The following is a 24,406-nucleotide window of genomic DNA, read 5'->3' as shown; positions in this document are numbered from 1 at the left end:
AATCTGATGATACTGTAACCAACCTGTTAATTTGTCACATATTTCTGCGTATGGTTTCATCCTTAGCTCTCTGTCACCTTCCATTAACAACTCCCTATAGGTAGGACAAGTGCCTTTCATAGTTAACCTTTTTACAGAGATTGATTCTACTGGTGATAGCCACCATGGTGTTTTGTGTTCTAACAATTCCTTATACCTGGACCAAACCTCATAAAGTGGCTTTCTTACAGAATGGTTTAGGAAGCTTCTGTGTAGTTTAACTTTAACATACCACAGGTATGCGTGCCACCCATATCTGTTTCCGTATCCCTCTAAATCTAATAATCTTGTATTTTCCAATTTCATCCAGTCCCTCAACCAGACCAGGCAGGCCGCTTCATAATATAACTTTAGATTGGGCAGGGAAAATCTACCTCCTTCTTTCTTGGCTGTAAGAAGTCTAAACTTTATCCTAGGCTTCTTTCCCTGCCAGATAAATCTTGATATTATTTTTTGCCAATCTTTAAACTGTCCTATCCCACTGATCACAGGGATTGTCTGAAACAAGAATAGCATTTTGGGTAACACGTTCATTTTAATCACAGAGAAGGACAATTTCAATCTCTCCCAAATTTCTAAATCTCTTTTCCTCTCTTTCCAAACCAATGCATAATTTATCTTTAAATAAATTAATATTTTTAGGAATCAACCAAATGCCGAATTATTTAACCCTTTTCACTGCCATGATTTCTATTTTATTTTGTAAACCTTCAATTTGTTTTTATCTATGCTTTTAACCAGCATTTTTGTTTTGGCTTTATTTAATTTAAAGCCTGCCAATTGCCCAAACTCTTCAGTTACTTCCAGTGCTTCAATTGCACTGGTCTGAGGCTCTTCTTGTCGGCATCCGGGGGTCGAATGGCCAGCTGGCTAGCCCCCAGCTGGATTGTCTCCTTCCAGCTGTCACACTGCGAAGACCCTTTGACCTCTGGTACGACATAAATCAGTGACCCAAGTCTGCTGACAAGGGCACACTTTATTTAGCAGAGCAGACTGCGCAATGAAAGAGGCTTGAGGCATGTGATCTCTCTCTATTTCCCGAGATAGGTTGTTGGTTACCTCACCAAGATCTTTCATGCCAAAGTGCTCCTTCAGTTGAGCTAGGGCGCTATTGTACATTTTGACATGCTTCCAAAATAAAAGAATATCATCAACATAAAACAAGCAATACAGCTTCTTCTACACTTCGTCTTTGACAAATACACATGGATCAGCTTTACCTTGATGAAAACCTGGAGAAAACTACACTTCAGTGGGTTTAGAGTGCCAGCATCGTGGCTTGTGTATGCCCTTCGCAATAAGCACCTCTGCTCACTCAGAGATATTTACAGTTCTTTATTTTACATATGTACAGGTAGCACATTACAATCATGCATCTGAATCCTGATTCTGAGAATGTCCTTCACCGGCTTCTCCTCCAACAGAAAAGGCGAGGAAGTTTCCTGTAATGCCTCTCCCCCCTCCTCTTTAACTCTCTCCTCTCCTTGGCAGACGGAACAGGCACTGCCTCACCATTGGTGCTGGAACTTCCTGTGCAGTGCTGGGGCTCTGCTTCAGCATCAGAGAGCCTTTCCGCCTCCTGGCTCTCTCCCCCTTCCCCATCCGTCACTTCCTGTCCACCTCCCTCTGAGTGTTCCTGCTCCTCCCCGGCATTCTCTGGCAGTCCCATGACACTTTGCTTTGAAGACCCATTTGCTGTCAAGCAGTTTCATCCTTGGAACTGTTGGAAATAGCTCCCATGTTTTGTTCCTCTCTAGGGAATCAAGCTCAGCCTTCATGGCAGTTAACCATGGCTCAGCATCCTTCGAGTCCAAAGCCTGGATCTCTTGGAAACTTGAAGGTTCAAATACCTTCTTGGAGCAGTTACAGCTTTTGCTGCTTTAGCAAATTCATCAGCAAATCTCTTTGGAGGTTTACCTTTTGTGGCTCTTTCAGACCTGCGAATCAGACGTAAGTCTTCAACGCTCTCCTCTTCTTTCTTAGGAAAAAACTGGCCTATAGTGAACAGTGGTTCCTCCAATTCTCGATCAGAGCCTTCAGAGGGTCGCATAGAGGCCGTAGCACTCTTGAAATCCTGAATCATCTGATTCAGTTTCAGACTCAGAATCAGAACCTTCATCAGTGGGTGTGGGGTTTTGCTTTTGCTTATCCTCAGTCTCATCACTGTCATCAGGATAACATTGGAAAATCCCCACATTCTCCCCCCACTTGGCACTGTGCTCAACACTTCTAGTGAGCCTAATTGTATTAGTGTCAGTCATCATTACTCTGTAAGAACCTTTCCGATATCCTAGAAAGATACCATGCAAACCACGCTTGCCTAACTTGGAGCTTTGTGGTGTGTGAACCCACATGTCAGAACCAAAAATTCTCATGTGCTTGATGTATGGTTTCTTGCCAAACATCTTTTCATAGGGGGTACAACCAATCGGTGATGATAATCTGCGATTATAAGTGTAAACAAAACAGATGAGCGATTCTGCCCAATAACTCTCTGGAAGATTGGAATCATGCAGCAAGCTTTTCAAGCCTTGAAGCTGGTTGGCTTGCCCTCTCACAAAGTCCATTCATCCAAGGAGATCGTAGACTTGACAAATTATGTTGAATTCCTTTCTCAGTCAGAAAAGCTTCAAACTGCTGAGAAGTGAATTCTCCCCCTCAATCTGTAAATAAACATTTCACCTATTTACTATGCACATTTTCCAACCAAGCACGGAATTCCTTGAACCTAGGAAACGCTTCTGATTTCTGCTTGAGAATGAACACATGAATATACCTGGAAAATGAATCAATGAGAACCATGAAGTATTTGGCTCCACCCAAAGAGGGTGCTTGTGGACCAACAAGATCAGCATGCACTACCTGGTATGGTTCTGTAGCTTGTCTACTAGACGCCTTACCTTTTGCAGCCATTTTGACCTTGTTTGCTGCGCATGCCTTACACTTCATGTGGTACCTGCAGGGTTTAATAGTCATACCTTCAACTAAGGCAGGCATTTTGTTGGGATTAGTTCCCAACTAAACAAACCCATCCCAACTAAACAAACCCATCAATATAGAAGAGGTCCAAAACGCTATAAAAAAAATGAAAATAGGAAAAGCTCCAGGCCCGGATGGCCTCTCGGCTAAATATTACAAAGTTCTAGGAAATCAATTATTACCGGCGCTCTGCGATACCATGAACAACATTTTAAGAGGAGGAAAAATACCTGAGTCGTGGAGGGAAGCCTTTATAACATTAATTCCAAAACCAGATACAGACAAAACATGTATTAAAAACTATAGGCCAATATCTCTATTGAACAACGATTATAAAATATATGCCGATATCATGGCTAACAGATTAAAAAAATGCCTGCTACACTTAATCCATAAAGACCAAGCAGGCTTCTTACCAAATAGATTTCTGAAAGATAATGTGAGACACACTATAAACCTAATTGAATATTTGGAAATTAACAACGATATACCAGCGGCTTTGATCTTTATAGACGCAGAAAAGGCGTTTGATAATGTCTCTTGGTCGTTTTTATTAAAGACTATGGAAGAAGTGGGAATAGAGGGAGAATTTCTGAAAGGAATACAGGCAGTATATTCAAATCAATCGGCCAAACTGGTGATAAACAGCAACCTTACAAATACATTCCAAATTGAAAAAGGAACCAGGCAAGGCTGTCCCCTCTCCCCACTTCTATTCATTATGGTCCTAGAGGTTCTGGCAAACAAAATAAGATCAACACCTGAGATCAGAGGGATCAAAATAGGACCAAGGGAGTTTAAACTAAAAGCTTACGCTGACGACTTGATGCTGTCTTTAGAAGAGCCGCAAAGAAGTATTGGGAAGGCGTTGGAAATACTAGAAGAATATGGCAGACTAGCAGGATTTAAATTGAATAGATCAAAGACCAAGATTTTAACAAAGAATTTGAGAAATGATATGAAAGAAAAATTAGAGAGACAATATGGAATTGAAGTAACCAAAAAAATAAAGTATCTAGGTATTTGGCTTACACCCAAAAACATAAACCTAATTGAAGATAATTATACAACGACCTGGAACAAAGTCAAAAAAGATTTGGATGTCTGGAGCAGAGTTAACCTTTCATGGCTCGGCAGGATGGAGGCAATAAAAATGAATATTCTTCCTAAGATGTTGTTCCTCTTCCAAAACATTCCGGTTATCAGAGGGACTAAAATATTTAAAGATTGGCAGAAAGTCCTCTCAAGGTTTATATGGCAGGGAAGAAGGCCAAGGATTAGATACAAACTACTTACAGACCGAAAGGAGAGAGGAGGACTGGCGGTACCCAACCTAAAATTGTACTACGAAGCTGCCTGCTTATGTTGGGTGAAAGATTGGATAATTTTGGAGAACAAGGACTTATTGGAACTCGAGGGTGTAGAAAACAGGTTTGGCTGGCACGCCTATCTTTGGCTAAGTAAAGGAAAGGCACATAAGGGTTTTTCGAGCCATATCATCAGAGGTCCGCTATATGAAGTCTGGGAAAGAAATAAAAAACTGTTAGAACCCAAAACACCCTGGTGGCTGTCCCCTACAGATATCCTATCATTTAAAAAAACAAATTTGGATGAGCAAAACCTGACTTATGAAGATCTACTGACAAGCTCTTATGAAGGCTGGAAACTAAGACCGTATGAGGAGTTGAAAGGAAAGCTTAAGGGTTGGCTACACTATCATCAGATCAATGCAAGATGGACGGAAGACAAGAAAGTAGGAATGAGCGAAAAGAAATCAAAATTTCAAATTGAAATAATTGAAAGTAAATCTAAGCTATTATCCAAAATGTATAATATTTTACTAGATTGGGACACAAAAGATGTAGAAACTAAAGAAGTCACGGTAAAGTGGGCAAAAGATCTGGGATACAATATAGAACACGAGAAATGGTTAAAATTATGGAACGAGGGAATGAAATTTACAGCAAGTGCTGCAATTAGAGAAAACTTAGAAAAAATGATATACAGATGGTATTTAACCCCAGAAAAATTAAATAGGATGTATAAGACCGGTAACAAGGCCTGCTGGAAATGCAAAACAAATGAAGGGAACTTTATACATATGTGGTGGACATGCGAGGGAATAAAAAAATTTTGGAACCAGATATATGACGAATTAAAAAAAATATTTAGATACACATTTCCCAAAAAGCCAGAGGCCTTTTTACTAGGGATGGTGGGAAAAGAAATACCGGAAAAAGATAAAACCCTGTTCCAATACGCAACAGCTGCGGCTAGAATGTTAATTGCCCAAAATTGGAAAAACTCAACTTTACCAACGGTGAAAGATTGGCAACTGAAACTTTATGGCTTTATAGAAATGGCAAAAATGACGCAAAGAATTAGAAATCAAAAAAATACAAAGTTAAAAGAAGACTGGAACAAGTTTATGGTATATATTGAAGGTAACCTTAGCAACTTACCAACTACAGTAGGTCTGACCTAAATCTTCCAATGTTAAAAACCAAAAATCAATACCAGCTGTAAAGATGAAACCATTAAAGGTAGAAATCCGAAATCAGGAGGGAAGGAAGTTGATGTTAGCAAATGGTTGTATGTGTTTTTTCTTTTTTCTTATTTTTTCTTCTTTTTTCTAACTCTCTTTTCTATATTCAATGTTCCTTTAATGTGTAACGTTTCCCTTTGGCTGTGTTTCTTTGGATGTGTATGATGAAGAAAATTTAATAAAAAGCATTTATTAAAAAAAAACAAACCTAAGGCAGGCATTTTGGAAACTGCCTCGAAGTGTAAATGACCAAATTTCCTGTGATAATCATGAATACATCCTGTATGCAAAACCTTGTTAGTACCTGCAATACAACAAGTTTCATCCTGCACAACATCAACAGAATCATCATAATGCAATACAAAGAAATGATCAACATAATCAGTATGCAATAAAGAGTCATCTTTCTTGGTGATAGTGCACTTCCTTTTGTTGAAGGAAACGTCTATGTCCTGTTCAGTCAGCTGCGAGACACTCAGTAGGTTGTGTGCAGCATCTGGAACAAAAAGAATGTTGCGTATCGATGCATCCAAGCTGTGAAGAACAACCATTCCATAGCCTTGACTGGAGATCGTGTGGTCATCCGCTTGGTGAATCGCACCTTCCTGCGGAGTAAAGGACACGAACAAATGTCTGTCTTGCCACACGTGCTGAGTGGCTCCTGAGTCGACAATGAAGATCTAGACATCTTCTGGACTTTTGGAGTGTAGCGTGAGACCATAGCCTTGTGTTGCATTGTCCTGGACTTCGGACCTTTGCAATTGCCTTTTCCACGCGTTGAGCTTTCACTGCGCTGCTCTGTTGCCTTGGCCTGGAATGTTTACAGTCCCTCTTCACGTGGCCTAGACTTCCACACGAGTAGCATTTCACTGCCTTCAAAACTTTGGCGCCATCTAGTGGTTGCACTGCATTCTGGGATGATGTCTGTGAGGACTCCCCCTTAGTGATGCAGCTAGCACTACGCCGATCCTCTTCATTTAACACCACAGCAGTGACATGCGCTATCGTCAGCTTAGCAGTGGGCAAAACAGCAAGCTGGCTGGCAATTGCTTCCCAACTGGAACCCAAAGAATGTAGAATCATGAAGGAATACACAGTCTCTGGAAAGGTGATTCCATGCTGTTGCAACTAATGCCTGAGGTTCTGCATTTCCATGACGTGAGCACGTGCACCTGCTCCTTCCCCAAGTGCCATATCATGCAACTTGGCATAAAAGAAAAAAGAAGCTCCCACTTCCGTTCTTAAATGTGAATCCTTAAGACTGTCCCACATCAATTTGGCTGAGGCCTTATCGCGCAAAAGACAAAGCTCTTCAGGGGACACAATAAGCGTCAGAATTCCCCTTGCTGTGGAATCCTTAGCCTCCCACTCTGGGGTCATTGCAGCTGGGGGGGGGCATCTGTTATCACATGGCGGATGTTATCGTGGCAGATGTTCTCCTGGAGACACCTAGTTTGGTTATCCATGGGGATTTTAACATCCATACTGACACGACCTTACAAGCATGGCCTCCATGGGGATGTCCCTGAATAAGTTTGGCCCAACCCATAGTCATGGACATGCATTAGACCCATAGTCATGGACATGCCTTAGACTTTCTTCACCACCTCTATTGCATCTGCAGAAAATAGTAGCAGGAGACTCTTTCAGGTGGTCCGCAATTTAACGGAACCACCTTTACCACCGGGGCCTTGTAAAGACCCCAAGATCTCCTGCAACGATTTTGCAGTTTTTTGCAGATAAAATCACTCTTATTTGAAAGTAGCTAGACACCACCGTGGGAGCAGGGCCGGAGTGGGAGAGTGCTAGTCAAGTCAAGTCTAGTCAAGTTGAGTGGGATCAATTCCAATCTGTTACCTCCGAGGATGTGGACAGGCTACTTGGACAAGTGAAACCAACCACCTGTCTCCTTGATCCTTGCTCATCCTGGCTGATAAAAGCGAGCCGGGAAGGGCTGGGCGATGGGCTCTGTGGGGTGGTGAATGCTTCCCTCCGTGAGGGAGCCTTCCCAGACCCACTGAAAGAGGTGGTGATTAAACCGCTTCTTTAAAAAAATCTCTAGACCCGGCCAATAGGGCCAACTATCGCCCAGTCTCAAATCTTCCATTCTTGGGCAAGGTGATTGAGCGAGTGGTTGCTGAACAACTCCAAGCACATCTTTTTTTTTTTTATAAAATTTTTATTGGGTTTTCCGCTTTTGTAAATACAATATAAACACAAACATAACACAAACATGTATAGATTCAGCAGATCCTCGTTTCATAACCTTGTTCCCTGACTTCCCCCCACCCCCCCTCGTGCATCCCAATTCCCAAGATTATATCAGCAAGTTGGTATTTCTCCTCTTAACCGTCCTATTCATTTTATTACCTTTTCTCTAATAAAAAAATTGATTTTCCTAAGTTGGACCCAAGTTCTCTTCCATCGATTTTTGATTTTATCTTAATTAAAAGTCATATTAACCAAACCTAAAAGTCTTGAGAGTTTTTAAGAATCTCTTCTTCCCTCCCTCCCATCCCCGGTTTTTGTCCCTTCCCAATAAAAGTCCAAAGTCAAGATTCTCAGCCTGGGTTCCTCACGTCCGAGGCTTTCAAATCTCTTTCAGTCCCTCTTCGCCGGTCTTGTTGGTAGTCCATTATGTCAGTCGTCGAATCTGGAAAAAGGTCTTTCACCATCAAAGCATATTCTCTTCCCACAAGGAGATTTGAAAGCAACTGCTGAAGAATTTCCACAAAGCCTGTATCTTCAAACTCAGAGTCCAAACAGAGGCCCCAAACGTATTTCTTTATTCTAAGTTCCTGTATTCCATATTGTCCCAGGGCCTCCTCCTTCTTCCTCTGCGTATTTCGCAGACTTGTGGTAGATATGTTCCCAGAGTCTCCTTGCTTGTGTTGCACAGATGTCAGCTTTTGGTTGTTACTTCCCAAGGTTACTTTCTCTTTTTCTTGTTTAATCTCTTCCACCTCTGTAGACATTGTTTCCCATTCAGCTGTGGATTCTTTCTCATTCAGATCCTCAATACAAACAGCAGAGTTGCCTGTTCCCAAGGTCATAGTGATAAGTTGTTTATTCATGGCTAAGCTCTGCTCTTGTAGAATTCCCACCAATTGAAACATCCTTTTGATTTCCACTAGTAACTTTCCATCCACAGCCATTGTATCCATTGTAGTTTCACAGAATTCCCCCTAGGGGGAATCTGGTTACTTATTAGTCTTTTCTCCAAAAGTCCTTTAGCTTGTTGTTATTACTTTGTTTCCAACAATTTTGTCTCAATTATAACTCGTTTTAATCCAGAGGGATCTTAGGTAATGATTTTTCCGCTTTAAACTGCCCGTTTGGCAGCTTTGACAGCTGTCAAACTCCGCAGCTCTTACACAGGCACAAAGGCAGGACGTTCCCGAGCCCGGGAGGGGGGGTTGTTCAAAACATAAAAAGGGTCTCCAAAACTCCACTCTCCAGCACAAGATTTGCTTTAACTAAATCTTGAAAGTTAATGTCCTTTTTAACTCACCCCGCCAAGGGTAGGCTCTCCAGCTTAGCTCTTATGTCGTTGCTTAGATCGTCTGCAAGGGGGGGGTGCGGACTTCCTTTTAGCACACCCCCCGGTCGTCTCCAATTCAAGGTAAAATTTTTAAAGTCCAAATCCGTCTTACTCACGGGTAATTCTTTCAGTCCAAATTTTCAAGGAAGAAAGTCAGCGCTCACTGGTCATGGCTCGCGGCTTCGCTCCACCGAGGTAGCGGTCGACTCTCAGTGCCACGCCACCCCCGTATCCCCTCCGCAGCCTTTAAAAAGGCTCTTCGCGAATCAGGGGGGGCGCTTAAGGCACCCGCCGAGTCTTCAGTCTGCAGGCTTCCGCGCCTGCGGCTTTTAAGGGTCCCCGCGTCGCCGGCGCGGCAAAGACCCGTCCTCAGTGGAGCCGATTCCCTCCGGAGCTCGGAGGGAATCCGCCATTTCCAGATCGCGTCAACCCGGAAGTCCCCAAGCACATCTTCAGGATGAGAACCATTTGGATCCCTTCCAATTGAGATTCAGGCCTCATCATGGGACTGAAACTGCCTTGATCATGCTGGTTGATGATCTCCGGCGAGCTAGGGACAAAGGTGAGAGCTGTTTCCTAGTTCTGCTGCATCTTTCAACAGCCTTTGATACAATCGACCATAACATCCTTCTGGACCGTCTAGAGGGGCTGGGATCTGGGGGCACTGTTATACAGTGGTTTCGCTCCTTCCTCCTGGGCCGTGTTCAGAAAGTGGTGGTGGGGGATGAGTGTTCAGACCCCTGGGCCCTCACTTGTGGGGTGCCTCAGGGTTCCGTCCTCTCCCCCATGCTTTTTAATATCTATATGAAGCCGCTGGGAGAGATCATCAGGGGGTTTGGGCTGGGTGTTCATCAGTATGCAGATGACACCCAGCTCTACCTCTCCTTTAAATCAGAACCAGTGAAGGTGGTGAAGGGTCTGTGTGAGTGCCTGGAGGCGGTTGGAGGATGGATGGTGGCTAATGGCTTGAGGTTGAATCCTGACAAGACAGAAGTACTGTTTTTGGGGGATGGGGCGGGCTGGTGTGGAGGACCCCCTGGTCCTGAATGGGGTAACTGTGCCCCTGAAGGACCAGGTGCACAGCCTGGGAGTCATTTTGGACTCACAGCTGTCCACGGAGGCGCAGGTCAATTCTGTATCCAGGGCAGCTGTCTACCAGCTCCACCTGGTACGCAGGCTGAGACCCTATCTGCCTGCGGACTGTCTCGCCAGAGTGGTGCATGCTCTAGTTATCTCCCGCTTGGACTACTGCAATGCGCTCTACATGGGGTTACTTTTGAAGGTGACCTGGAAACTACAACTAATCCAGAATGCGGCAGCTAGACGGGTGACTGGGGGTGGCCGCCAAGACCACATAACACCGGGCATGAAAGACCTACGTTGGCTCCCAGTACGTTTCCGAGCACAATTCAAAGTGCTGGTGTTGACCTTTAAAGCCCTAAACGGCCTCGGCCCAGTATACCTGAAGGAGCGTCTCCACCCTCATCGTTCTGCCCGGACACTGAGGTCCAGCGCCGAGGGCCTTCTGGCGGTTCCCTCATTGCGAGAAGCAAAGCTACAGGGAACCAGGCAGAGGGCCTTCTCAGTAGTGGCGCCCGCCCTGTGGAATGCCCCCCCATCAGATATCAAAGCGATAAACAACTACCTGACATTCAGAAGACATCTTAAGGCAGCCCTGTTCAGGGAAGTTTTTGATGTGTGACATTTTAGTGTATTTTTGGTCTCTGTGGAAGCCGCCCAGAGTGGCTGCGGAAACCCAGCCAGATGTGCGGGTTACAAATAATAAATTATTATTATTATTATTATTTTATTAAACACACCCTCTTTGCATAGCCGGGCTTCTGCATACTGCACCCATTCCCGGCGTAGTGCTAGCTGTATCACAAAGCCTTTGAGAGCTTCGGTACCCTCATCGCAGTTTAAAGGGCTTCCATTACTTTAGCATTAGCCATGTCTGTGTCTTTAAAGCAGGCTGAGGTTCGAAAAGCACACTGCATGAGGCTTTTGCTTCTACTGCCGCAGCCGGTCAGTGCTTTTGTCTAGAAGTTCAAAGTCCACCCTTAATGCCAATTAATTAGGGACTGGCAGGCTTTCTGGGGCAAGAGCACATACCTCTCATCAATCTTCTTGACACACAGAGAAGATAAGCTGCAATCCTTCTTCTGGAGCCCATGACCAAAAATCTTTGAGCCTCCGCTACGACTGAGCTGAAAAAGCTCATCCTCCAGTCGAGTCCTCCGGAATCTCCTCCAACGGTGATTAACGACCTGAGCCTTTGATGAGGCTCCAGGCACATTCCCATTATGCAGGTATCCAAGCAGCAGAAGGACAAGAAATATATGTGCTACATCGCTACATTTTATTTCTAACTACGCAGACAGAAATGAATATACATCGTATCTCTGTGAAAGGCAGAGAGCAACTGGTACAAAGAAACAGGAAACCAGTAATATCAACATCCATCTCCCGTGAGACTTCCAACAGTCTGGAATGTAAACAGAGTCTTGTGACTCTAAGCACTGCACAGTGGCATAACAGAAACCTAACACTATATACTACGGATTTATTAAACATAAATCAAGACAAAGAAACATGCCATCTATCCTTGCCATGTCTTCTGAGAGAGAGGCAAAAGCAAAAGCCAAAAGCAACACAATGGAATTTCTGCTTATTCCAGCAAACAGTGCTGGAATGTAAACAGACATGTGATATGCAACAGTTCCATGTCTGAACCAAAAGGTGGAATGGAATCTCTCAACACTTCTAATGTTAGTACCATATCATCTCCAAATAATGGTTGAATACTGCCTTCAGATTGTTGCGATGATTGACTGCTCTGCTGCCCAGGAAGACTCCCCTGTGGTGAGTGCCTGAGGGCCCTGCTCCTTCTTGCCACTTACCATCTGGCTTGGGGCGGGGCCTGGGGCCTCACAAGGACTGCTCTGCTGCCCAGGAAGACTCCCCTGTGGTGAGTGCCTGAGGGCCCCGCTCTTGCCACTTACCATCTGGCTTGGGGCGGGGCCTGGGGCCTCACAAGGACTGCTCTGCTGCCCAGGAAGACTCCCCTGTGGTGAGTGCCTGAGGGCCCCGCTCTTGCCACTTACCATCTGGCTTGGGGCGGGGCCTGGGGCCTCACAAGGACTGCTCTGCTGCCCAGGAAGACTCTCCTGCGTGAGTGCCTGAGGGCCCTGCTCTTGCCACTTACCATCTGGCTTGGGGCGGGGCCTGGGGCCTCACAAGGACTGCTCTGCTGCCCAGGAAGACTCCCCTGTGGTGAGTGCCTGAGGGCCCCGCTCTTGCCACTTACCATCTGGCTTGGGGCGGGGCCTGGGGCCTCACAAGGACTGCTCTGCTGCCCAGGAAGACTCCCCTGTGGTGAGTGCCTGAGGGCCCCGCTCTTGCCACTTACCATCTGGCTTGGGGCGGGGCCTGGGGCCTCACAAGGACTGCTCTGCTGCCCAGGAAGACTCTCCTGCGTGAGTGCCTGAGGGCCCTGCTCCTTCTTGCCACTTACCACCTGGCCTAGGGAGGGCCTGACAGGCCTCACAAGGACTGCTCCTGCCACTTACTATCTGGCCCAGGGTGGGGCCTCACAAGGATGGTTGTTGCCATTGATGCTGCTACTGCCCAGGAGGACCCGGAGGAGTGCAGAGCTCTTTTTAACATGTTTTGTTTTGTTTTTGTTTTTTAATATTTCACTTTCCCTTTCGATTCTATATATGGGGGTGGGATGGATGTTTGGGTGGGCTGGGGAATTTGTTAGATTTTGATGAATTTGTAATTTTTGCAGTTTTTGCTTGTACTGTTTTATTGTTTTCTGGGTTGTTTTTGTTTTTTGTTTTTATTGTTTTAAGGTTTTATTGTTCTAGGCTGCGAAAGAATAATATTAATTGCCATCAATGGAGGCCACTATGAGGCCTGGGATTGCTACCGTGGAGGGGCGAGGGAGGTATGGCGGTGGGGGCAGATGTTACAGGCGAAGGGGATCGAGATATGGATACGCTCGTACCCTTTCCAATCTGCGCCCCATCCCGAGGGACGAGGGTAGGGTGAGCAAGGATTACTCACCTCCGTCACTGGTGCTGTGCAATGCCAGGTCTATAGGCAATAAAACCGCCACCCTGCGAGATTTCTTTATCTCGCAGGGGGTCAACCTGGCTTGTGTGACGGAGACCTGGGTGCGCGAAGGGGCAACAGTTACCTTACGAGAGATGGCGCCCCCGGGTTTCTCTGTCCTCCACCAGTCACGGACTGTGGGCCGGGGGGGAGGGGTGGCAGTATTAATCCGGGAAGATTGTCCTTTCAGGGCTCTACCATCGCCATCGATCCCCGGCATCGAATGTGTTGGCCTAGTGTGGGGCTCCGAGGAGAGCTTGGCTGTCTGGCTGGTGTACCGGCCACCTAGCGCACCAGCAGCCACCCTGTCAGGCCTATTGGAGGCGGTGGCCGGCTGGGCCTTGGAGTTCCCTAACCTATTGGTATTGGGGGACTTCAACATCCATGCTGATGCCACTCCCTCCTCACAGGCTCTGGACCTGGTGTCTTCCATGGCGACACTAGGGCTCTCCCAGTTTGTTTCGGGCCCCACACATCAAGCAGGCCACACGCTGGATTTGATCTTTGGCGTCGGTATAGATGTGATCATGTCTCCTTCGATTAAGGTGCCATGGTCTGATCACTACGCTCTGAAAGCCAGGATTGACTTTCCACCCCCACCCTGCTTAGGTGGCGAGCCAATTTGGGCTCGCCCGCAGAGGCTGATGGACCCTGAGAGATTCCGCCAAGCCTTGCGGGACCTTGCTCCCCCTGGCGACTCATTGACTGAGCTTGTTGAGGGCTGGAATGCCCAGCTCCTGGCAGCCATCGATGAGATCGCACCTAAGCGCCCTCTGCGACCCCGCAGAAACCGGGCTCCCTGGTTTACCGAGGAGCTCCGGAAAATGAAGCGGGACCTCAGACGGCTAGAGCGAGTATGGCGGGGTGCCCGTGACGGAGCCTCAAGAACATCTTATAGGGCTTTTATGAAAACCTACGAGATGGCGGTGAAGGCTGCTAAGAAGTCATACTTCTCGGCCTCCATTGCATCCGCTAGCTCTCGCCCAGCGCAATTATTTAGTATAATCAGGTCTCTAACGTCCCTTGAGGGACAGCCAAATTTAAATAACAAATTGACACACGGCTGTGAGGCATTTGCGAGCTTTTTTGCGGAGAAGGTCTTGTCGCTCCGCCATGACCTCCCTGCCAATTTGGATACAATAAAGGAACTGGAGGCCCCTCGACTGTCCTCGGGTCCAGTATTGGACCACTTCGACCAGATATCCCCAGCCGATGTGGACAGACTCCTCCGAGCTGGAAAGCCCACCACCTGTCCTCTCGACCCGTGCCCGTCTTGGCTGATTAGAGCGTGTCCAGACGAGGTGCGGGCCCTCCTGGGGGATATCATCAATTTGTCCCTTGGCACGGGGACATTCCCAGGGGAACTGAAGGAGGCAGTGGTGCGCCCGCTCTTAAAGAAAACATCATTAGATCCTTTAGATCTATCCAATTACCGCCCGGTTTCGAATCTTCCGTTCCTGGGTAAGGTGATTGAGAGAGCGGTTGCTGAACAGCTTGGTGGGTTTCTGGATGAAACATCGGCTTTGGATCCATTCCAGTCCGGCTTCCGCGCTGGTCATGGGACCGAGACGGCTCTGGTCGCCCTAACAGATGACCTTCGTAGACAGCTGGATCGAGGCGGGTCGGGGCTGCTGATTCTTCTAGATCTATCAGCAGCTTTCGACATGGTCGATCACGAACTTCTGGACCACCGCCTTGCCGACGTGGGGATCCAGGGCACAGTCCTTCAATGGCTGCGCTCGTTTCTCTCTGGTCGGGGACAGAGGGTGGCGCTTGGGGGGGAATTGTCATCGCGCCACTCCTTGGTGTGTGGAGTACCTCAGGGTGCGATACTCTCCCCGATGCTTTTCAACATCTTTATGCGCCCCCTCGCCCAGCTTGTTCGGAGTTTTGGGCTGGGTTGTCATCAGTATGCCGATGACACCCAACTCTATCTGTTGATGAATGGCCATCCTGACTCGGCCCCAGACACACTGACCAGATGTTTGGAAGCTGTGGCTGGATGGTTACGTGGGAGCCGGTTGAAGCTAAATCCTTCGAAGACAGAGGTCCTGTGGCTGGGACGGGGCGATATGGGATTGGGGGGGCAACTCCCATCTCTTGCGGGGGCGCAATTAGTGCCAGCACCATCCGTTAAGAGTTTGGGTGTAATCTTTGACACCTCCCTTTCCATGGAGGCGCAGATTGCAGCTATAACAAAGGCGGCATTTTTCCATCTCCGCCAAGCTAAGCAGTTGGCTCCTTACCTCTCTCGCCCTGACCTAGCCACTGTGATCCACGCGACGGTCACCTCCAGACTGGATTATTGTAACTCGCTCTACGTGGGGCTGCCCTTGAGACTGACCCAGAAACTCCAGCGGGTGCAGAATGCTGCAGCGAGACTCCTTACGGGGTCTTCGCTGCGAGATCACATTCACCCGGTGCTATACCAGCTGCACTGGCTCCCGGTGGAGTACAGGATCAGGTTTAAGGTGCTGGTTTTAACCTTTAAAGCCCTATATGGCCTAGGACCCTCGTACCTGCGGGACCGCCTCTCCTGGTATGCCCCACAGAGAAACCTACGGTCTTCAAATAAAAACATCTTGAAGGTCCCAGGCCACAGAGAAGTTAGGCTGGCCTCAACTAGAGCCAGGGCATTTTCGGCTGTGGCTCCGATCTGGTGGAACGCTCTGTCACAAGAGACCAGGGCCTTGCGGGACTTGACATCTTTCCGCAGGGCCTGCAAGACAGAGCTGTTCCACCAGGCCTTTGGCCAAAGCACAGCCTGACCCCCTCCCTCGGCAATCTTCGCAGAGCTCTGGCCCAATGGTTGCTAGTGGCTTGAATTAATTAATTTTTATAATGAATGATTTTAGAATGTTGTTTATGTTGTACTTTTGTACTGTTTTATTGTTGTTAGCCGCCCTGAGCCCGGCTTCGGCTGGGGAGGGCGGGATATAAATAAAAATTATTATTATTATAAGGTAGCATTCTGGCTGCCACTCTTTTGAACTTCTATATTAATGATTTGCTGCCATGTTTAGCCAGCACAAACTTTCACTCTCCAGTAATTAGGAACAGAAAGATCTTAATCTTGATGTATGCAGATGATTTAGTGCTCTTCATACTGTTAAAAGAAATTACCAAAGACGCTAGCCAAGAATATATGAGCAAAACAGCAGCCAGTAGGCTTGATCTTTATTCCAAAAACTGCTGCGACAGGACTTCGACCCACCACATGGGAGAAACAGGAAGAAGCCTTGAACAAAAGGATGCTCCAACTTTTATCAGTTTCCCAATTTCCCATAAACACCCTTGGGGAAACATCACACATACATCACGGATACATCATACACATCACAGAAAAGTTTGCCCCCAACCTCTCTTGCCCATTACCATACACCCATCAAGTGATACAGTAGGGATATTTACAAGTTCCTGGTGCTCTCAGCCAAGCAATTGCACTCCTTTGTCTTGACTGGGAGTGCTATCTAGTCTTGAATAGTCCACTATTATCTGTTGATGACTACTCGTCTAGAACCATCTGCCAGGATGCCAGGGATTATTTCTTGAGCAAGAGGTTCCTGTGTATGCTTCAAGGATTATGGCTGTCCCCCCTTTGGTAGCCCTTGGTTCCCTGAGTAAAATGAAGTTTGAACGGTGTTGATCCGATATAAGGTTGATTTTATACAAATATTTGTAGGTTCTGCAGTTCAGAGAAGCGAGCGCTTTAAGAAGTCCTACCCTTGAACTCAGGGAAACAATTAGAAGTTGATACAATGTAGCTAATGGAGGTTTCGATTGACTGCAACATTTCCATGTACCGAAATGTTGTTCCAATAAAGAGATGCTGAAAGACAGCCTGCAGTACCAGTGTGTTCTGCCTCAGAGGGTGTTGTTAGCTAATGCTGGTAGGTTGCCTTTTGACTGGTCATTTGAATGCACTGGGTTTTGGAAACCTCGTCTACCCAGCTTTCAGATGGACCCTGTAATCTTCCCTTTCTGAAATGCAGTTTATGGGGGCCCTTTTTGATACAGAATAAAATATACATCCGAAATAGTGTATGTATTGTGTGGTGCTTTGTCCTGTGAGTGAGTCTGTTAAGGCACTGGGGTGGGCAGAACCCCCACCCCACCCCACCCTTGGTCTAAATTCCTGCAACACTATTGTGCCTCAAAAATTTCTTCTGAGGTGTTCAGTACATACTGTAAGCAGGAAAGCCTATTTATACATATATATGGCGAAGGAAGGTATACAGAATCTGAACCTACTTCATAGAATTGGCAGTGTTCTCTTTCACACCGCATAAGAAAAAGGCTTGGGGAATTAGTCTTCAGGAAAACGTGTCTTGTACTGGGACTTGGTTTGATATGAAGGAGAGTGACCTATTTAGCATGCGTTCCTACCTAGTGAAATTCAGTTTAACTTAATAATACCTGTAATGGATTTAGGGGTTGCTCGTGCGTAAGTTGCCGCCACTGCTGGCAAGGTTACCTGGTTAAACCCTTTCTGACTGAACAGCCTCCAGCATCGTGACTGTCTCAGTCGCTGGCAGAATCCGCCAGTGGGCGTATCTTGAACCTTTTCCAGCATAAAGGTTGATGCCAAGTCTCCTCCTGCTCTCCCTGCGTGGAAGTCTTCTGCGCAGGGAGGGTGTGGGCAACACAGTACCCATACTCTCTCCGCTGGTCTCCGGCGAGGAGTCTTGGAGCCTCCTCTCCGATTCCCCCATCTGCCCCCCTTCTCCACTGGTGTTACGCTGATTTCCTTCCCCAGCAGATGGGCTGCCTCTCTCCCTACTGGGACCCTCTCCGGCATCCCTCTGGAGCCTTCCCTCTGCCTCTAGCTCCGATGGCAGTTCCCTGACATCCACCTCCCCCCCAGGACCCCCTCCACCCCCGGCCCGACCTTCTGATCCAACCTCGTCCCTTTCCTCGGCCGGCGATGCGGGGAAGCCCCTGAAGGAGCTGTCACTATCCTCTGAGGATTCAAAACCCGCTTCCCACCCGCTCCGATATCTTCCCGCGGGGTGGGCCTCCCAGTCTGATTCTTCTCTCTCTGACACTTCCCCTCCCTCCTCTTCGGAGGCAGTGGTTTCGGTTTATCTGGGAACAGGCTGTGGAATTCTTCCACTAGATACCCGTCATTGATCGCCTCAGCAGGGACCCACGTGTTTTCTGACTCTGGTTCTCCCTCCCAAGCCACCAAGTACTCCACCTGGCGCCCTCGCCACCTTGAATCGAGTATTTCCGTGGCTTGGTTGTGGTGTTCCCTCTCCTCCCTCCCGCCCCAGAAATTCCCGCCCCTCCCTGTACGGTGAGAGTAGGGACCTATGGAACACCGGATGTATCTTCATGCTGTCAGGCAACTTGAGCTTGAATGCCACAGGGTTCACCTGCTGTGTTACCTCAAAAGGTCCCAGCCGCTTTGGCTGCAACTTCTTGCACCCTCCCTTTAGGGGTAACCCTTGGGTTGACAACCACACTCGGTCTCCCACCCGTATGGCCTCCCCCTCCCGACGGTGCTTGTCTGCCTGCCTCTTGTAAATGTCCTTGGCCCGCTCCAAGTTCATCTTGAGTTGCTGGTGCAAGGCCTCCATTTCTTCCACAAACTGCTCTGCCGCAGGTACACTCCACCCTTCCTCCCCCCTCCCCGGGAAGGCCCTGGGGTGACACCCATAATTGGCCATGAACGGGCTCATCCCCGTGGACACATGTTCAGCGTTATTGTACGCAAATTCAGCCAGTGCTAGTTTCTCTACCCAATCGTTCTGTTTCTCGCTGACGTAGCAGCGTAGGTATTGCTGGAGTATACTGTTCGCTCTTTCTGCTTGCCCGTTGATTTCCGGGTGTCGCGCCGTCGAGAAGCCCACCTCTACCAGCAGCAAGCTCATGAGTTTCCTCTAGAACCGGGAAGTAAATTGTTTCCCGCGATCTGAGATGACCCTCGAGGGCGCTCCATGCAACCTGAAGATGTGATCCACAAACAAATTGGCTGTCTCCTCTGCCGTCACCACATGTGAGCAAGCTATGAAATGGCACATCTTCGTCAGTAGATCGACTACTACCATGACTGCTGTCTTCCCCCTTGACTTGGGCAAATCTGTCATAAAATCAATGGACACCACCTCCCAGGGTTTTCCTGGCGTGGGTAAGGGTTCCAGTAACCCTGCGGGGGCAGCCCTCTCCCCCTTTGCCCTTTGGCAGCGGTCGCACCCCTGTACATATTCCCGTACAACCTCTCTCACCCTTGGCCACCAGAACTGCCTGGTGACGAGCAGCATGGTTTTGTGTTGTCCAAAGTGCCCAGCTGTAGGGTTGTCGTGGAGTTGTTTGAGTACCTTCCCCCTCAAGGTCTCCCCTGGTACATACAGCGCCCCCTTATAGTACAACACCCCTTCCTTCTCCTCAAACCCTCCTTGGGTTTCTCTTCCGTCTCGGAGTTCCCGGATTTTAGTTTGTGCGAACACGTCGTTTCTAGTAAGCCCGGCCAGTTCTCGTTTCCCAACCAAGGCTCCCCCCCACACCCATCGGTCCTCGGGGATCATGTGTCGGATCTCCGGCGGTCCCTCTCCTTCCATGTACTCCGGTTTCCGGGAGAGAGCATCTGCTCTTACGTTTTCCTCTCCCGGCATGTATCGGATCTCGAAGGAAAACTTGGAGAACTCCTGTGCCCATTGAATCTGTCTCTGTTTGAGTACTCGCGCGGTCCTCCAGTATTCCAAGTTCTTCTGATCAGTACAAACCTGGATCTTGTGCTGCGCCCCTATTAACAGATGTCTCCATTGGTGAAACGCCGCATAGATCGCCGGCAGTTCGCGGTCATACACCGTATAGTTTTGCTCAGACTTGCTCAGCTTCCTCGAGAAAAAGGCACACAGCTTCCAGTCCTGCTTGCCCCCCCCCCCCCCGGCTGCAAAAGTACCGCCCCAATGGCTCGGTCGGGCGCGTCAGTCTCTAGCCTCATGGGCTTCTCCAGATTAACGTGTAGGAGCTGCTCTTCCGAAGCAAACGCCTTCTTCAGTCTTTCAAAGGATTGCAGGGCACTTTCTGTCCAGGCGAACTTCCTTTTGCTACTGAGACAATCTGTGATGGGCGCCGTCAAGTGGGCGAAGTTCTTGATGAACTTCCTGTAGAAGTTGCTGAACCCTAGGAACCTCTGCACATCCTTCCGGGTTTTGGGGGTCTTCCATTCCAGCACCGCCTGCACCTTGCTTGGGTCCATAGCTAGTCCCTTTTCTGACAACATGTACCCCAGAAACTCGACTTCTCTGGTGTGAAATTGGCATTTTTCCAGCTTGACCCACAACTGGTGCTTCTGCAGCCTCTTTAATACTTCCCTGACATCTCTGACATGTTGCTTCTCATTGTCTGAATAGATTAAGATGTCCAAGGCTACGCAGTTCTTGTACAGCAGGGGCCCCAACACGTGGTGCATGAATGCTTGAAAGCAGGCGGAGCCCAATTGTAATCCAAATGGCATGACTAAGTACTCAAAAGCCCCCAGGGGGGTGAACATGGTGGTTTTCCATTCGTCCCCCTCCCTTACCCTGATCAAATTGTACGCTCCCCTGAGGTCCAGCTTGGTAAAAAATTTTCCCTGCCTCACCCGTGTTAAAATGTCGTCAATCCTGGGCATTGGGAAGGTCACGGGTTCTGATACCAGGCTTAACGCCCTATAATCTACGACTAATCTGGGCTGATTAGTCCCTTTTTTGTCCACAAAGAACACAGGACTGCCCCCACCGTCTTTGATTCCCTTATGAACCCCCTCTTCAGGTTCTTGTCAATAAACTGCCGTAACTCCTGCATCTCCCGGTCCGACATGGCATACAGCTTACCCACAGGCAGCTGAGCCCCTGGGATTAAGTTGATTTGGCAGTCAAAGGACCTATGGAGGGTAGTCTGTCCGTCTCCTTCTCGCTGAAGACTTCCTTTAGGTCAGCGTATGGTGGTGGCACCTCTCCCTTTGTTTCCACCGCCAGCCCTGCCACCCTGGCCACTGTCATTCTTGAGGTTCCCCCCCGACAGTGTTCCAAACAGTAAGCTGACCCAAAGGTGACTGACCGCTGATGCCATGACACTACTGGATCATGCAGTGCCAGCCAGCTCATTCCCAGTATTATTGGGGGTCCTGCCAGTGTGGCCACGTGAAAGGCAATGGTCTCCATGTGCCTGGAAACCCTCATTCGCATTGGTGGGGTCTGGTGTGTCACTTCCCCTCCTAGAGGTTCCCTGCCATCGATGGTGGTCACTTGCAAGGGAAAATTCAGGGGCAGCAGGTGTAGTTGGTGCTCCAGAGCGAAGTCCCTGCTGAAGAAATTGCAGGAGCTGCCCGAATCCAGCAGCCCCTCAACCTTGACTGGGTGCCCATTCGGGAGCTCTAGCACCACTTCTATGGCTATAGCTGCCCTGGGGGGGTCAGGCTGGGGCACTTCTATTGGTTGCTGGCCTGGCTGCTGGCCCCGCTGGTTGGCAGCCAGGCGTTGTCGTTTCCCTGCGCCTGCCCTTCCTCCCCCTTCTCCTCACAGCCAGCAGCCCCCACCATCCCTTGCCAGGCCTTTCTTTGAGGGCAGACCCTGGCAAAATGTCCTGGCCGTTGGCAGAGAAAACACTTCTTGGTGGTTTTCCAATCCTTTCCCTCCCTCTTACGACCTTCACTGGAGTTTGAAACCTCGCGCCCGCGCTTGCCATCTATTTCCATTGGCTCAGCCGCCTGGGAAAGCTGTCTCGGTATTTCAGAATAAAAATATTCCTTCCAGTAGCACCTTAAAGACCAACTAAGTTAGTTCTTGGTATGAGCTTTCGTGTGCATGCACACTTCTTCAGGTATCTGAAGAAGTGTGCATGCACACGAAAGCTCATACCAAGAACTAACTTAGTTGGTCTTTAAGGTGCTACTGGAAGGAATTTTTTTATTTTGACTATGGCAGACCAACACGGCTACCTATCGGTATTTCAGGAATGCGGTAGTCATGGCAACGTTCCCCTCTCACTTCGCGTTTCTCCTGAGCCCGCGCTTCCTGCTGCACTCCAATCGCAAGCTCAGCCTTGGTCAGCTGATCCATTGACTGTGGGCGGGGGGCGCAGGACAGCTCGTCCTTCACCGTTGGGGACAACCCCTCCTCAAACAACATTTGAATAGGTTGAGTCCAGATCCCACCCGAGACGGTGGATCAACATCGCAAAGCGCGACCAGTAGTCTCTAACTGACTTGCTCCCGTGCTTGCACCCCATCAGTTCTCGCCGAGTCACACTTTGCTGGACTTCACTGGAATACATCGCATCCATCGCCTGAAAGAATTTCTTAAGGTCCTTTAAGGCATGATTTTGTGTCGCCATAAGGGGCCTGATCCATTCCCTTGCCCCATCCTCCAGATGCCCCACAATGTAGGCTACCCTTTGCTCATCGTTAACAAAGTCATCATGCTGCAGTTCCAAAGCGTACTCTAATTCCGTTCGGAACGCATTGTAGTCCTGGGGTTTCCCCCCAAACTTCTGTACCAGCCCCGGTACCTTCCTTGCGATGGGGGTGGGTCCGTCCTGAGCATCCTGAGCTTGTCTTTCGTCCAGCCGCGCCGTCAGGAGAGCTACATGCTGTTCCAAGTCTCGGTTTCTCTCTACCAGACCTTGCACTGCAGCTGCTTGCTCCGGCTCTCCGGCTCCTCTGGTCTGGCTCATGGTGCTGCCTCTCTGGAGCTGCGCACAAGCAACGTCGGTGACTGACGGATTGCTGTAATGGATTTAGGGGTTGCTCGTGCGTAAGTTGCCGCCACTGCTGGCTAGGTTACCTGGTTAAACCCTTTCTGACTGAACAGCCTCCAGCATCGTGACTGTCTCAGTCGCTGGCAGAATCCGCCAGTGGGCGTTTCTTGAACCTTTTCCAGCATAAAGGTTGTTTGACGCCAAGTCTCCTCCTACTCTCCCTGCGCGGAAGTCTTCTGCGTAGGGAGGGTGTGGGCAACGCAGTACCCATACTCTCTCCGTTGGTCTCCGGCGAGGAGTCTTGGAGCCTCCTCTCCGATTCCCCCATCTGCCCCCCTTCTCCACTGGTGTTACGCTGATTTCCTTCCCCAGCAGATGGGCTGCCTCTCTCCCTACTGGGACCCTCTCTGGCATCCCTCTGGAGCCTTCCCTCCGCCTCTAGCTCCGATGGCAGTTCCCTGACAATACCCAAGGATTCAGGATTCAGACATCCTCTGTAATTGTTCACTTAAATGCACTGGAATGGGTTCTAAAAGACACTGCCAACAGGGGAAAGCACTGGGCAAGCTGCCTTCTGTGGAAGTGAAAAATTTTGTAGTGGTTAAAGTGCTGGACTAGGACCTAGGAGACCGCAGTTCAAATCCCCAGTTAGCCATGAAGCCAGTTGGGTGACCTTGAGCCACGCAATGTCTCTCAGACAAACCTATTTTATATGGTTGTTGTGAAGATAAAATGGAGAGAGGGAGAAGCGTATGCCATCTTGCTACTTGGAGAAAAGGTGGGATATGAATGTAATACAGTGATACCTCGGGTTAAGAACTTAATTCGTTCTGGAGGACTTAATTAAGAACTTAATTCGTTCTTAACCTGAAACTGTTCTTCACCCGAAGCACCACTTCATCTAATGGGGCCTCCTGCTGCTGCACGATTTCTGTTCTCATCCTGAAGCAATGTTCTTAACCCGAGGTAATATTTCTGGGTTAGTGGAGTCTGTAACCTGAAGCGTATGTAACCTGAAGCGTATGTAACCCGAGGTACCACTGTAAATAATAGATGAGATGGAAATACTTCTGGTCGATGGTTTTGCTCACAGCTTACCCGTGTGAGGAGTGTTGTGCATTCTTTCATCCTCACCCCCAATGTTTTGAAGAAAAGCTGCTATTTGCCTTGCAGATTTTTTTAAAAAATTAGACTATCACAAAGTAAGTGTGGAATAATGTTACTTTGTAGGCTGGATGGAAGGAGAACCATGCCACTTTCATGAATGAACTGAAAAATCTACAAGCGGCAGGATTAACCACCCTTGGACAGGCTCTTCGATCATCATTTGATTTGCTAAACCTCAACAGATTAGTGTCTGGAATAGACAACTATGGACAGGTAATGGATGATAGCATTTAATACCTTCACTTCATCATCTGAAAAATCTTTACATCTCTTTTGTAAAGAGGATGTGAGAATTTGCTGACATGATTAGTCAGTCAGTTTTATTGCACATAGCC

At 48.2% G+C, this 24,406-nt stretch overlaps 1 protein-coding gene across 7 annotated transcripts in view; it reads left to right on the top strand.

The window, feature by feature from the left end:
- Positions 1-24,406, top strand: part of LOC308577891 (integrator complex subunit 6-like) — a 137,501-nt gene that overhangs the window by 29,194 nt on the left and 83,901 nt on the right. For 6 of the 7 annotated variants that reach the window (XR_014003752.1, XR_014003753.1, XM_081178256.1 and 3 more), the window contains one exon: positions 24,135-24,284. The exons of the other annotated variant lie outside the window; for it this stretch is intronic. Coding sequence is in view for 4 of the 6 variants with exons in the window: in XM_081178256.1 (XP_081034382.1) it covers positions 24,135-24,284 (150 nt within the window). In the remaining 2 variants the exon portion in view is untranslated. The remainder of the gene's footprint in view (positions 1-24,134; positions 24,285-24,406) is intronic. 7 annotated transcript variants of the gene reach the window in all.

Source organism: Podarcis bocagei, assembly GCF_964188305.1.
Source record: "Podarcis bocagei genome assembly, chromosome: W".
Taxonomy (NCBI): domain Eukaryota; kingdom Metazoa; phylum Chordata; class Lepidosauria; order Squamata; family Lacertidae; genus Podarcis; species Podarcis bocagei.
This window is presented reverse-complemented; position numbering and strand designations above follow the sequence as displayed.